The sequence below is a fragment of the Schistocerca piceifrons genome, chromosome X, assembly GCF_021461385.2.
Source record: "Schistocerca piceifrons isolate TAMUIC-IGC-003096 chromosome X, iqSchPice1.1, whole genome shotgun sequence".
Lineage (NCBI taxonomy): Eukaryota > Metazoa > Arthropoda > Insecta > Orthoptera > Acrididae > Schistocerca > Schistocerca piceifrons.
Genome location: NC_060149.1, coordinates 509,830,414 through 509,846,330, shown reverse-complemented (window position 1 = coordinate 509,846,330; position 15,917 = coordinate 509,830,414). Strand labels below are relative to the sequence as shown.

The 15,917-nt window shown below is 38.1% G+C and overlaps 1 protein-coding gene across 1 annotated transcript in view; it reads right to left on the bottom strand.

Moving 5' to 3' along the window:
- LOC124721697 (WD repeat-containing protein 6) overlaps positions 1–15,917 on the bottom strand; it is a 292,998-nt gene that overhangs the window by 72,092 nt on the left and 204,989 nt on the right. The window contains exon 12 of the mRNA XM_047246781.1: positions 10,478–10,772. Coding sequence (XP_047102737.1) covers positions 10,478–10,772 — 295 coding nt within the window. The remainder of the gene's footprint in view (positions 1–10,477; positions 10,773–15,917) is intronic.

The window sequence follows — 15,917 nt, the reverse complement described above, 5'->3', positions numbered from 1 at the left end:
TCAAATGTTTAAACTTCCCATTTGTGGTCGGCACTTCTTGGAGCGATTACCTAACACCATGAGCAGCAGTGTAACAAATGTTAACTGACAAAATTCTGAATTATTTCTGTCACTTCCCATACACTCATTAACATCCCATTATTTTTTGCATATTTTGATTAGATAAAAATTCTAATACGTTTGATAAGATTCTTCATGATAACACATAGTTTTGTTACGACTGCTTCTAATTATCTGCTGTGTCTTGCCAATATTGCTTAACTATAATACAGTAAATCCCCAAACATCAAATATGCTGGGCATTATCTAATTTCAAGAAAAATTATCACAGGTTAATTTGGTAGAGTGTGGCTGCAAAGTGTCCAGTGTAAAAATATATGGCTAGTCCTATTAGCATTAACCCTGTGGTGCACATGTCCACTGCAGTGGACAGCTGTTGAATGGTCACTTCTTTGGCATTTTCCATCAATCCTGAGGTTGAAAATTCATGCAGGGCACAGCACCAGTAGGGAGTGGCCACTTGAGTGGGCTATGTGCATTTGCAGCCTCAGGAATGATTGAAAACAACAAATAAATGACATTTAACAGCTGTCCACTGCAGAGGACAAGGCACCACAGAATTAAGTATACTACCAAGTGTTCCAGGCTAGTGTCAATGGATTAACTACATATGGAAAAGCTATTTACAGTAGAGCACTTGCCCACGAAAGGCAAAGGTCCCGAGTTCGAGTCTCGGTCGGGCACACAGTTTTAATCTGCCAGGAAGTTTCGTTTTATTTATAAGAAGTCACAAATAGATAATGTAATATCAGTTAAAGTGGTCGGGACCATACCTCACAAGGAGAGGTCCCTAGTGGTAGAATCGACTGTTTGAAACCATCTATAAGGTACTGTAGGAAAGGGCCCTGGGGTATCACACACTGCAACCATTCACCCTGGTGGGACCTTATTTGTGAGTAATTGACAAAAAAATTTTTGGCGTTTAATGTGATGATCTTAAGATTTAAAAATGATATCTTATATAGATTTTTTGTTTAGCATAGTAGTTGTAGTACAAGCCTCACAAGCAAGAGGTTGTTGATTCGAATCTTGTCAGGTGCTTTTTTTTTTTAATCTTTATCGGAAAAACATTGATCAGAATTTATATTAAATAATTGGTTTAAAGGAAATTTTGAAATTTATGTTTCTGTCATGTCATTTTAATCACCATATTAATTTTTTCAACTGCTCTCATTTTTTTCTTACCATCATTATTTTTCCTGTTGGAAGCTTTGACCTGTACAGAAAATTCGAATAGAGATCAACATAAACATCATTTCCACCCTTTTTATTGCTCATGAAAACCACACATTGCATGTTGTACCACCGTACAGCGAGACCTTTCAGAGGTCGTGGTCCAGATTGCTGTACACATCAGTACCTCTAATACCCAGTAGCATGTCCTTTTGCCTTGATGCATGCCTCATTCATTGTGGCATGCTATCCACTAGTTCATCAAGGTATTGTCGGTCTAGATTGTTCCACTCCTCAACAGCGATTCAGCGTAAATCCGTAAGAGTGGTTCGTGGGTCACGTCCATTAACAGCCATTTTCAATCTATCCCAGGCAAGTTCAATAGGGTTCATATATGGAGAACATGCTGGCCACACTAGTCAAGCAATGTCATTATTCTGAAGGAAGTCATTCACAAAATGTGCACGATAGAGGTGCAAAGTGTTGTCCATGAAGACGAATTCCTTGCCAGAATGCTGCCGATATGGTTGCACTATCAGTTGGAGGATGGCATTCACGTATTGTACAGCCTTTACAGCACCTTCCACAAGCAGCGTACATCGGAGTCACATAATGCCACCCCAAAACAGCCGGGAACCTCCACCTTGCTGCACTCGCTGGACAATGTGTCTAAGGCATTCATCCTGACTGGGTTGCCTCCAAATACGTCTCCAACGATTGTCTGGTTGAAGGCATATGCGACACTCATCGGTGAAGAGATGGTGATGCCAATCCTGAACGGTCCATTCGGCATGTAGTTGGGCCCATCTGTACTGTACTGCACTGCATGGTGTCATGGTTGAAAGGGTGAACCTCGCCATGGACGTTGGGAGTGAACTTGTGCATCATGGAGCCTATTGCACACAGTTTGAGTTGTAACATGACGTTCTGTGACTGCACAAGCCGCATTATTCAACAAGGCGGCATTGCTGTCTGGGTCCTCTGAGCCATAATCCATAGGTAGCAGTCATCCACTGCGGTAATCGCCCTTGGGCGGACTGAGTGAGGCATGTCAGCAACAGTTCCTGTCTCTCTGTATCTCCTCCATGTCCAAACAATATTTCTTTGGTTCACTCTGTAACACCTTGACACTTCCCTTGTTGAGAGCCCTTCCTGGCACAAAGTAACAATGTGGATGCAATCAAACTGCGGTACTGACCATCTAGGCATGGTTGAACTGCAGACAACACGAGCCGTGTACCTCCTTCCTGGTGGAATGACTGGAACTGATTGGCTGTCAGACCCCCCCCCCCCCCCGTCTAATAGGTGCTGCTCCTGCATGGTTGTTTACATTTTTAGGTGGGTTTAGTGACATCTCTGAACAGTCAAGTGGACTGTGTCTGTGGCACAATATCCACAGTCAATGTCTATCTTCAGGAGTTCTGGGAACTGGGGTGATGCAAAACTTTTTTTGATGTGTGTGTACATATTTGTCCAACACATTCAATGCACAAATTTCTCAATTTTGTTGAGAAACCAGTTAATGTGCTAAGATTTATGCAATGTGGATTGGTGCAAGGAGAAAAAAGTGGGAAGGTGTGATTCATTCTACAGGCACTGGCAAGACAGTAATAGTCCTGGCTTTTTGCTAAATTGACGAGAAGGTAAGCCATGTGACTCCCAGCACAGGCCAGTGAATTTTAAGTAGAACAATCTTCATCATTATTTTCATCAGTGGTTGAATTATAATAACGACAAACACTTTCAAATCCAGCATATGGCTAACAAGTAAAAGTAAAGGTCTTAAAGAGCAGAAGGTTACATTCCTTAAAGCCAAAACAGGAACTTGGAAACCCAAGACAGACCACATCTCAGGCTCAAAGATAGACAAACACAATTGGGAAAAGTGGACCCATAAGAGTATGGAAGTAGGAAAGGGAGGTAAATAAGCAGTGCAACTGACACAAATTTTCATTATGGATGTCACAGCAACAATAAATTCTGGGGCAGATGGATGGATACAGCAGGAGAATGAAACTACTGAAGAAGAGTAGCAGTGATTCAGTGATTCAATTTCAGGTAATGCAGTTATAGGAAAGGACATTTTATGTAATGTTTCTGAGGGAGAAGTAGGAAAGTAAAAGGTAAAGTTCATTCAAGTGGGCAGTTCTATTGCTGAACTGGAGGCAGAAGCAAACCCAAACTCCACAGAAGACAGGTGTGCTAAGAATTCCAATAATGTGAGATGCAGTAGCAATAATAACACATATTGTCTTTTTTGATTTAGAGGTCTCTCTTCCACAGTCCCAGCTTTACAAGTAATATGAGAGTTATTTCATCTTTTGGGACTGTAACAAAGTCTTGTTTGGAACACACACCTTTCTTTTATTTAAAGCATCTGCAGTGATCAATTTTTGGCTCCTACATTATTTATGTGTGGTCCTCTACATAGAGGCCTTGAGTTTCTAACACACCGCACTACACTGAGTGCCTAAGTTTACATAAATGCATAGAAATAATGTAGGATCCAAAAAACCTGACCCCTGGAGATGCTCTAAATAAAAGCGAAATGTGACTGATTCAAATAAAACTTTATTATAATTGCAAAAGATAGAGTAACTTAAATATTATTTGAAATTATAATTATTTGGGAGAAGATATTATGGTGAATATTACTGAAGGAGGCAGCATAACACTGGGCATGTTAGCTGGAGATTGTGAAGTTGTTAATGTGTCTGTGTTTGAAATAGGCAGCATATTGTTGGGAGTATCAGCTGTGGAAGCACAGTGTGTGAGTAGTTAATGTTGAAACTGCACTGATTAATATGGCTGATGCATGTAAGGAGAGAATCAGTGCATTTGCTTCTGTAGGGGGAGGTGAGCTGACGACTTCTGAAAGAACCAAGGATGGCAAAAGATTAATTTAACATTGCAGATTGAAAACCCTGTGTGCTAGTAAACAATGCTCTAACATAAAGTTGGTGAGTGATAAATGACTTCAATTTAGGAAGGGAGACTGAACAATGAAGAAATGAAACTAGGGCTAAAGAGAGATCCAATGGGAAAGTTTAAGTGGTACAGTAATAAAGAAGCTGTAGGTCACAGATAAAATGTGTATGAATGAACCATAAAAGATACTGAAAATTATTTACTGGAGGTAAGATATTGAGAGGGAGGTAAATGAAAACATATGGACAATTATAGAAGTTTATTTTAAACAGTGACAAAGCATAAGCTATCCTACACTAGGCACTTATAGTTCAGTGGTGCAAAATTGTTTTGTGTAAAAGGTCAAGCATCAGAATGATATAAAAATGTTTTAGGAATAAAAATTAAGACTGCAAAGGGTGGGCTTATAAAGTCCATAAGGAATTAAATACTACAAGAATTCAAATGTTAGATTTCTCATTCAGCGTTAATTGTTTTATTGTTAGTTGTCTTGTCAGTGACATAATTTTAGGCACACAATTCCTTAAGGGGTACCAGACAGAACTGAACTGTGAGGAAAGACACCTCTAATTTGGGCAGGCACAGAATCATTGCAATGTGTTTCTCAAAGACACTTTGCTATTTAGTTGAATTTGGGGCCATTAGGTTTGATCATGTAACTTTTAGCACTCACGTGGATGACCTCACACTTTTCATTATTTTGGGTCATTTGCCATTTTTTTAAAAACAGATATCTTTTCTAGATCATTTTGCAATTTGTTTCGATCTTGTGATGATTTTACTAAACAATAAACAACAGCATCATCTGCAAAAAGCCTAAGATGGCTGCTCAGATTGTCTCCTAAATGATCTATCTAGATCAGGAACAGCAGAGGGCTATAACATTGACTTGCGGAATGCCAGAAATCACTTCTGTTTTACTGGATGACCTTCCATCAATTAGTATAAATTGTGACCTCTCTGACAGGAAATCACGAATCCAGCCACATAACTGAGATGATATTGTGTAAGCATGCAATTTGATTACAAGCTGCTTATGAGGTACAGTGTCAAAAGTCTTCTGGAAGCCTAGAAATATGGAAGCAATTTCAAATCTCTTGTCAATACCACTCAACACTTAATGTGAGTAAACAGCTAGCAGTGTTTCACAAGTACGATGTTTTCTAAATATGTGTTGACTGTGTGTTAATAGACCAATTTCTTTCAGGTAATTCATAATGTTCTAATGCAATATATGTTCCAAAATTCTGCTGCATATCAATTTTAATGATACTGGCATGCAATTTAGTGTATGGCTCCAATGCCTTTCTTGAATATTGGTGCGACTTGTGCAACTTTTCAATCTTTGGGTACAGATATTCCATTGAGCGAGTGGTTATAGATGATTGTTAAGTGTGGAACTATTGAATCGGCATACTCTGAAAGGAACCTAAATGATATACTGTCTGGACCAGAAGACTTGTTTTTATTAAGTGAGTTAAGCTACTTCACTACTCCAAGGATATCTACTTCTAAGTTATCCACGTTAGCAGCTGTTGTTGATTTAAATTCTGGAATATTGATTTTGTCTTCATTGCTGAAGGGATTTTGGAAGGCTTTGTTTAGTAATTCTGTTTTAGCAGTACTGGCATCGATAGTATTTCCATTGCCATCGCACAGGGAAGGCATTGACTGTGTCTTGCACTAGCACACTTCACAAACAACCAGAATCTCTTTCGATTTTCTGTCAGGTTTTAAGATGAAGTGTCATTGTGGAAGCTATTATTAGCACATCACATTGAAGTCCGGACTAGATTTCAAGCTTCTGTAAAAGATCAGCAATCTTGGGAATTTCCCATTCGTTTGAATTTGTCGTGTTTTTTTGTTGTTTTTGAAACAGTGTTCTGAGCTGTTTTGTTTAGAAACAGTCAGCTCCATCATTTGTTAATTTACTTGATATAAATTTAAAAAATAAATAATAAAAAAATAAAATAAATAATAAAAAATTGCTGTCAATACTATTTCTTTGAATTCAATCCACATCTGGTCTAACCTTACATTGTTAATTTGGAAGGAGTTGAGATTATCTCTCAGGAAGGTGCAAAGTGAATTTGAATTTGCTTTTTGAATAGGTATATTTTTCATATATTTTTCAAGGATTTGGGAGTTATGGTATTCAGTCTATGACAACCCTGCGTTCAATAATCCCTGTATCCATTATGATTCTTGTTAATAACTCAGGATTATTTGTTGCTAAGAGGTCAAGTGTGTTTTCACAACCATTTACTATTCGAGTGGGCTCATGATCTAATTGCTTGAAATAATTTTCACCGAATGGGTTTAGCACAATTTTGGATAACTTTTTATGCGTACATCCATATTTAAACACCTATTTTTGCAACATATCAAGGATAAATTGAAGTCATCATCACTATATTGTATGAGTTGGGTATGTGTTTGAAATTAGACACAAGTTTTCTTTGAACCTTTCAGCAATTGTATCATTTGAGTTGGGAGGTCAATAAAAGGATTCAAATATTATTTTATTCCAGTTGCCAAGAATGACCTCTACCCATACTAGCTCACAGGAATTATCTAATTCAATTTTGCTACAAGATAAACTACTTCCAACAGCAACAAACACAACAACCACCAACTATATTTAGCCTATCATTTCTGAACACCATTGGGTCCTTCACAAAAATTTTTGCTGAGCTTATTTCCAGATTTCAGCACTTGCAGCTCTGTTACTTTCTCAACACAGCTATGACAATTTACAACTGTTATACTTATAGTTCCTAGATCAATCTTTTTCCTGTGTTTAACCTGCACCCTTTGAGACTGAAGCCCTTTTTGTGTTTCCTTGAGACCCTGTAACCTAAAAAATCATCCAGTCCCTAACACAGCCCCTGCTACCTGTGTAGCCGCTTCCCACATGTAATGGATTCCTGACATATTTAGTGGAACCCGAAACCCCACCACTCTATGGTGCAAGTCAAGGAATCTGCAGCCTACACAGTCGCAGAATCATATGAGCCTCTGATTAGACCCTCTACTCAGTTCTGTACCAGAGGTCCACAATCGGTCCATCAACTATGCTGCAAATGGTGAGCTCTGCCTTCATCTCACAAGCAAGACTGCAGCCTTTACCACTTCTGATAGTTGCTAAAAACTAGAGAGAGTCTCCTCTGATACAAAGTGAAATACATTATTGGTACTGACATGAGCCACCACCTGCAGCTGGCTGCATCCTGCGCTCTTCATGGCATTCGGAAGGACCTGTTTCATGTCTAGAATGACTCCACTCAGTATGCGCACGAAGTGCTGATTGGTTTCCTACCCCACCTTGGCAGCTGTGTCCCTAAGGAGCCCAATAACATGCCTAACAATGGAGTTCCCAACTACCAATAATCCCACCCTTTGTGAGTGCCTGGATACTGCAGCCTGAGAAGCTTCCCCTGCAACAGGACAAGTGACTGCATATGGCAAACTCCCACTCAACCATGTGTGAGGGATCAACCTCAATGCAGCAGCAGGGACTGGCCACCAGTGCAGACCAATTGGTGGACTCGTGAGTCATGCTGGATATCCATTGTATCCCCATGGCTAGCCTACAACAGTGATGTCCATTCACTGCAGGTTCAAGCTGTGTAACTGAAGCCAAAACATCCTGGAGCTGAGAGCAAAGTATCATCAATTCAGCTCATCTGCACACAGCAGTTACAGTCCCTATCTGTACTAAAGACCATGGAAAACTGCTCTACACAAACAAAGGACTATCAACATGCACTACGAACCTCTCCTGTGGACACTGAGGAAAACACAAGAAATGTCTCTAACAAATTAGTTTAACATGCATAGATTCGAAACTAAACTACCAAAGCACACAGGTGAGACTAAATAATTCACTCCTTGCTTATAATAGGTCACAAAATCAGTTTATTTTCTGACACAAATGAAAATGCGGAAACTGCGTCCATCAAATAGTAAAGTAATATACAGAAGTTCAAAAACTAAACTACCAAAGTACAGATGAAACTATATAATTCACTTCCGGTCAGGAACTCATAAAATGTCACAAAATCTGTTACTTCCCTGTTGCTGCTTGTGTTTTGGCCAGCTGCTGCTGCTTGACGTGTGTAACCTGATAACTGGGGTTAGTTCATATTGCACATAGAAAGGTAGGGGCAGTGTGAGCTGAGGTTCCTGTAAGGTGGAGCCTACTGCTTGGCAGACAGTTGCCAAGAATTGAAAACACAGGATGTGACCATCACAGTCTGCATGGTGTGTCAGATAAGGTACAGGTAGTTCAGAATATTCATCTCAGGGAACCAGGGCTGACAGAGCAGTTAGGCCTTACAATTTCCGGTCCACTGTGTGAAAACTGAGTGACTGGAATGATTTCTGACAAACATGCAAAGTCATAATGGAAGGCTTTGGTTCAAGTTACGAAAAGAACATCTGCTGACATTTCAGAAATCAAAATTCACATCTCTGACTAAACTTACAGAAGTTCTATATACAACAATATCATTGCTGCTTGGTTGTACTATTAAAATTAAGAACATTTTGGGTCTTTGCATAAATCAATGCTTACTCAAAATACATATATAAAAATTAATAGCTGCAGTCACAATCATGTAGTCATACAAAAGCTGAAGGTGTCAGTTATCATCACTGATCACCTTGGGGACAGTCAGGATTACAATATATTTTAGTTAAATCTGACTTTACATGTGTGTCAGATCTCTAGTTCTTCTACACATACATGCCATATGAATGTAGCCCCAAACACTCCCCCTTTCAAAATGTATCACATGTGTAGATTTAAAATATATTTAGTAGTCACTTGAGTAATTATTCGTTTCAGCCATAAATAAAGAAGTGCCCATAAGCTATGCTCTAGAGCACCATTGAAAGAAGCTCAGAGATAATGAATATAAGCAGGCAATGTATATTTATATTGAAAGAGCTAATGATGTTTCTGTTGTTTTAAATGACAAGCACATACGTGTGATGCATGTATTTTTATTGATTGTTAATGAACCAGTAAACAGAGAACAGTGTGAGGTCAAGAAATAACCAGTGATCAGAGGTGCTTCTCTCAACATGTTAACTACACGCTTAATGTGCTGTAAATATGAACGGTGGGCTATTTTCACAATAGTCTGCTGTTACATTGGATCTCAGAATGGATGGCGAGTGACAATTTGTTTACAGTCTGTTGCAGTGTATCACCTGATAAGGTAGGATACATGCTTTTTAAAAGTCCAGATGATATTCATAGTTTTTGGGGAGTGAGTATGCTGCACCATTTTCATACTTTAACGGTCTACAAGTGATAGACTCTGGTCATCAGCTCAGGAAATTTGCTGTTGTTTGGTAATACAATTTGGCCATGAGCTGAGACATGCAGAGTAAAAGACACTGAGCAGGTGTTGGGATTGAGAAATATTAATTCTACTTTTAGTGATTAGAATCTGGTATTGTGTAGAGGCTTTAACATTTCATGGGTTGACTGTAAGATAATGCTATGAAACACTGACTGTATGGAAGTGTACTAACTTTTGGGCTGAGGCTCTTTGGGACTTTGCATTTATGAGCCACTTAAATGAGCCATAGTTAGGGGATTCTTACAGCACTTATTGACTTAAATGGATGGTTTACTGTACTTGTAACATTTCATGTATTTAGATAGTACTGAATGTGTATCCCGTATTGCCTGTAAGGACACAATTCATAATTTTTTTTCTATATGTTAGAATAAATACATGCTTTTCAATTATCCATACAGTTTTGCTACCAATTATCCTACTGGATCATAGTGACTATGTTATTTAATTTGCAAAATGTGTCACACAAAAGACTCATTCAACCATATGACCATGTGTAAAACCTGTTGCTCTTTTAGGTAGGACAGCTGTAGGACAAATATTTAAGTACGTAGAACACAACCTCTAAGATTATGTAAACAGGTCATGGCAATTCAGTGTTGTACATTTGGCCTACCCGCCTCAACTAACTGCTCTCATTTGCAAGAGGCATCCACAGAAGCAAATTACAAAGGGGAAGCTTACAACAAGACAAAGACTATCATGATACAGAATCATCATCCCAGGATGCAACATCTTTAACTCATCAGACAAACTTGTATCAAGAAGACAGGAAAGTTAACTATATGCCTATTGCTGCTACTGACATATTCTGAAAGTTTATTTCCCATTGCTATGTACCTAATACACAATATTTGTGTTTCATAATGCATACCACACAATATAATTTTGTTATTATGAGAAAGCACAAATTGTTATTTTATGTTAAGTATAGTTAAATATACCTCCTGAATGTGAAACACAAATTTTCCACACTTTCAACTGAGCTCTTCCACCAGCAGTAACCAGCAGGAACAAATCAGATTCTTCAGACTTTCTTAGGCAACATACATCCAGAGTTCTCACACTGGATATGTGTGTGTCAAGAACTGCTGCTACTGTAGGTGCCATGCCAGCTTGAAGAAAAATAAGATAAACTGTATTGTTTTCACTACCGCATGCCACAAGGCGGTATGGAATTTTGACTGTATTTTCACAAATAAGCTTCTGGCAATTAATGTCCTTGAGATGAAAACCTTTCTGTTAATAAATGCAATAAAAAAAATTAATTAAATAATATTTTAGACAAAAAAAAAAAACAAAAATAAAATGATTTTTCTGTTCTAACTCTAGAACACAAAATCCTCTGTGCAGAATTTTAACATAGAGAAAAGAATCAAATGAATCTATACTATACTGATTATTTTTTTATTAAGTAACATGGCAATCAAATTAAGAAACAACAGACTCCTGCTTTCACTTGAATGAAAGCAAATGATTACAATTTCTTTTAGTTATTAACTGGCATCATCATTTATATTGTGCAACTGATCTACTCTCCAGTCACTATTCTAAACAAGTGAGTATTTGATACAACAGCATTTTCACTGTGGGTTAGCAGTAATATCACTCATTTCTCAACAATACATGCAAATAACTAACAAGAATACAGTCACGTAATATCCTTGACAACCACTGATATTTTGACAGGCTGACATCCTGTCATTTTCAAGCCATAAATGAAATTAGAGATCACCATGTATGGCCATTTAAATGCTCAGTGGGAGGGGCTGTGTGAACAAGGAAATGAAAAGAGGTGGAAATTTTTGCTTGAATTCTGTGTGGAATCCTGCTCTCTCTTTCGTCGAACAACAGAGGGACCTAGTTTGTGCTTCTGCTCATCTGTCGTTGCTTAATACATTGATGGCCATTAAAACTGCAACAACATGAATGTGAGAAACAGTAAGCATCAAACTGAAATGAAGTGTACTACATGCCTAAATATGCAAGAGGATAACATTTCAACATAGCCACACAAATTAGGTCAGAGTGATAGCATCTACATCCTATATATAAAGAAAGATTACACAGCATTTGAATGCATAACAAAGAGAAATGCCTACTAGAACACATCAGAAGCAAACAGCACATGGATCATAGCCTATCAAGATTGCAATTTATAGTTTCATGGTACCCTGCTAGCATTGATTGAGATTTCTGATCACTGTGCAAATACATAACGGAGGGTTCAGACGGATCTTACTCAGCACCATGCAAGATTTCAAAGGCCCCTGTAACTAGCATCCAACAGGAGAGATATACTGTTTGCTCAACTGTGCACTTCTCTTGACATGGCGATAAAGAGAGAGGAGTGCCAACAATGGTGCACCCAGTGACAACATGAGTGGCACCGCGTCATCTTTTGAGAAGGATCCTGCTTCAGCATGCAATATCATGACAGACATATCTGTGTGTGAAAAATCCAAGGAGAATGGATGTGCCCACATTACATTTGTCATCATCACATGGCCCAGCATGCAACAAGATGATCAGAGTCTGCATGTTGCCCATGCTGACCTGACCTGACCTACCTTCACAAAGAGAATGTTCAATTGTTGCCATGACCGACACATTCTCCAAATATCTGAACAATTGAAAAATCTGGTCATAAGTTGCCATGACTACTTGCGAGCCACTATGATTACTGAAGTTGAAGCTGCATGGAATGAAATACACATACCCGTCATCTAACAAGGAACACTTTGACTGCAAGGTCACAAGTTCAGTCTTCAGTAAGGCTCATTTGAAAGTGTTTTGTTAGCAATTATGACAGAAAAAATATTAGCTGCTAATGACTCATCATGTGTGTGAAGAGGGCAACAGAAAATGACTGTCCGGGAGGTGCCAAGATTAACCTTTTGTGCGATGTATGTATCACACATTACAAAATGGACATAACCAACATTCAAGAGATGTTCAAAACAACTATTAAGTTGCACCATGAACACCAAATGAAAAATAGTGCACCACAGTGATCACAAATGTTTACACCATCGAGATCAATGGTGAACTCATTGGGAATTACAAACTGTGCAGGACACTCAGCTAGGTATCCACTCTTAAAGAAATTGTAGTACAGAATACTGTTGGTGTAATGGGGTGATGAGAACTGATGGAATGTGATGGCATGCAACTGAACATGAAACAGTCTGTTGTGGAGCTTATCATGAAACTAGCTATCCTTTAAGGCATAGCTGCAGATAGTAGGATAATACATTTTATAGGCACAGAAAAAGAATCCAGACACTGAAGTTATCCAGTGGTTCCAGGTGGTATGAATTGCAGTGTCACACTCTTTTTAGGAGGGACAGATTGTTATAAAGGAGTATGATCTTTATACACAGACCAGTAATCACACAAAAGTAAGTTATTTTGACCAGCTATTGGCCAAAAGCAGTGCTTGTACCATAGTTGTTGTTCTCGTACACCCATTTTGGGAAAAATTTAGTGTACATTTGCAACGATAGGCAAATGGGAATTGGAAGTAGTGTATTTGTTGCAGAAGACAGGAAACTTAAATCTACCGTGATAGAAATTGAAGTGGCATGAGAGATTGTTTGGGCAAGACTCAGTATCTGGGGTGGGCATAAAATAATAACTGCACCCTGCTATTGCATACCAGACTTATCCCCTGATGTGACTGAAATCTTTAGGGGAAACCCTAAGTTCACTTGCACATAAGTTCCCCAATCCTACTGTAATCATTGTGGTGACTTTAATCATCCAAAAATTAATTGGGAAAATTACTGTTTTGTTTGTGCTGGGTGTGATTAGACATCCTCTGAAACATTACCAAATGCTTTCTCTGAAAACTATCTAGAACAGAAATTTAAGACTCCCACTCTTGATAGAAATATATTGGATCTAATGGCAACAGACAGGTCTCACCTCTTTGAGGATGACCACATCGAAAGTGGTATTAGTGACCACGATCCAGTTGCTGTAACAATGATTACCAAAGTTCAAAGGACAACTAAAACAAGCAGAAATATATAGATAAAAAATCAGTAGTTTCATATCTCAATGAGGAACTTTAAACTTTCAGCATAGGGCTGTAGCATGTAGACAAACACTAACTCATTTTTAAAAGAATAGTAGACCATGCACTGGATTGACACGTACCCAGTAGAACAGTCCATAATAGGTGGGAACCTCCATGTTATTCATTCACCGTAAAGCAACTCCGAAATAAACCAAGATAACTGCATAGCAGGTGTAAATCAAAGTGTATGGCTATAGATAGAGAGATGCTGAATGAAACACATTTGGCTTTCAAGAGAGCAATGTGTGATTCCTTCAGTGACTACCATGGGAGAACATTGTAAAATGATCTTTCACAGAACCCAAAGAAATTCTGGTCATATGTAAAGGCTGTTAGTGGTATCAGAGTTAGTGTTGAGTCCCTAGTGAATGAGACCAGAACTGAAGTTGAGGATAATGAAGCAAAGGTTGAAATGCTTAACCCCATTTTCAAATGCTCACACTAGGCACATTTTTTTATATTTAACTAAGGTATTTGATTGTGTTGATCGCAAAATATTGCTCCACAAGTTGGACCAATATGGGATACGGGTAGTAGCTCACAATTGGTTCACCTCTTACTTCAACAACAGACAGCAAAAGGTCATTATTCACAATGTTGAGAATGGCTGTGATGTGGGATCTGAGTGGGGTACTGTCAAGTGGGGGGTGCCACAGGGATCAGTGTTGGGGCCACTTCTGTTCCTTATTTCTATAAATGATATGCCCTCTAGTATTATGGGTAACTCTGAAATATTTGTGTTTGCTGATGACACTAGCTTGGTAGTAAAGGATGTTGTGTGCAACATTGGCTCAGTTTCAAACAGTGCAGTTCATGACATGCGTTCATGGCTTGTAGAAAATAAACTAACGCTAAATCACAATAAGACTCAGTTTTTACAGTTTCTGAAACATAATTCAACAAAACCAGACATTTGAATTTTACAGAATGGTCATATGATTAGTGAAACTGAACAGTTCAAATTTCTAGGTGTTCAGATAGATAGTAAACTGCCATGGAAAGCCCATGTTGAGAATCTTGTTCAAAGACTTAAACCTGCCATTTTTACTATTCGAATGGTATCTGAAATAAATGATCGTTTAACCTGAAAATTAGTCTACTTTGCTTGTTTTCACTCACTTATGTTGTGTTGTATTATATGTTGGAGTAACTCTTCCCATTTTAAAATGATATTTTTGGCCCAGAAATGGCAGTTCGGACAATAAGTGGTGTAAGTTTGCAAACCTCTTGTTGACCCCTGTTCCCTAGTCTGAGTATTTTGAAACTGGCCCCAAAAAAAAAAATATATATATATATATATATATATATATATATATATATATATATAGTCACTGTCATTTCTTGTTAACAATATTAGCTTATTCTCAAGAATAAGCAGCTTTCACTCAGTTAATACTCGGCAGAAATCCAACCTGCATTTGGAGTGGACTTCCTTAACTCTTGTGCAGAAGGGTGTGCAGTATACTGCTGTTTCCATTTTCAATAAGTTACCACAAGAATTCAAAAATCTTAGCAGTAACTCATGTGCTTTCAAATTGAAACTGAAGAGTTTCCTCATGGGTCACTTCTTCGTTCTGTTGAGGAGTTCTTTGAAAAATTAAGCTGACTCTTATGTTATATTGTTGACTGCATTTTCTGAAACTCATGGCTTGACTCTTTTTGGTTCAATAAACATTTTATTTTTATCTGTTATTACTTTTATGTTGGAATTTCATGTACTGACACATTCCATGACCTTGGAGATTTACTCCTCAATTTGACCCTACAGAACTTCAGGTGTAAATAAATAAATAAATAAATATTAGTGTCAGTGGTGTTGAGAAATAGGTAAAATCATTAAAACTGAAAAAAGCTCCAGGGCCTAACAGAATCTCTCTCAGATTCTATATTGAATTTGGAGTTGAGTTAACCCCTCTTCTAACTATAACCTATCATAGATTCCTCAAACAAAAACTCTTACCCAGTTCTTGGAAAAAAAGCACAGGTCATACCCATCTGCTGGAAGGGTAGTAGGAATGGTTCAAAAAACTACTGTCTAACATCCTTGACACTGACTTGTTGTAGACTCTTTGAACATATTCTGAGCTCAACCACAATGAGGCATCTTGAACAGAATGACTTCCTCAACACCAACCAGCATGGATTCCAAAAAAATTGATCATATGAAACCCAACTCGTACTTTTCTCACATGACATACTGAAAGCTTTGGATCAAGACAATCAGATACATGCAGTATTTCTTGGTTTCTGAGAAGCATTTAACTCAGTACAAAACCTACACTTATTGTCAAAAATAGCCTCAT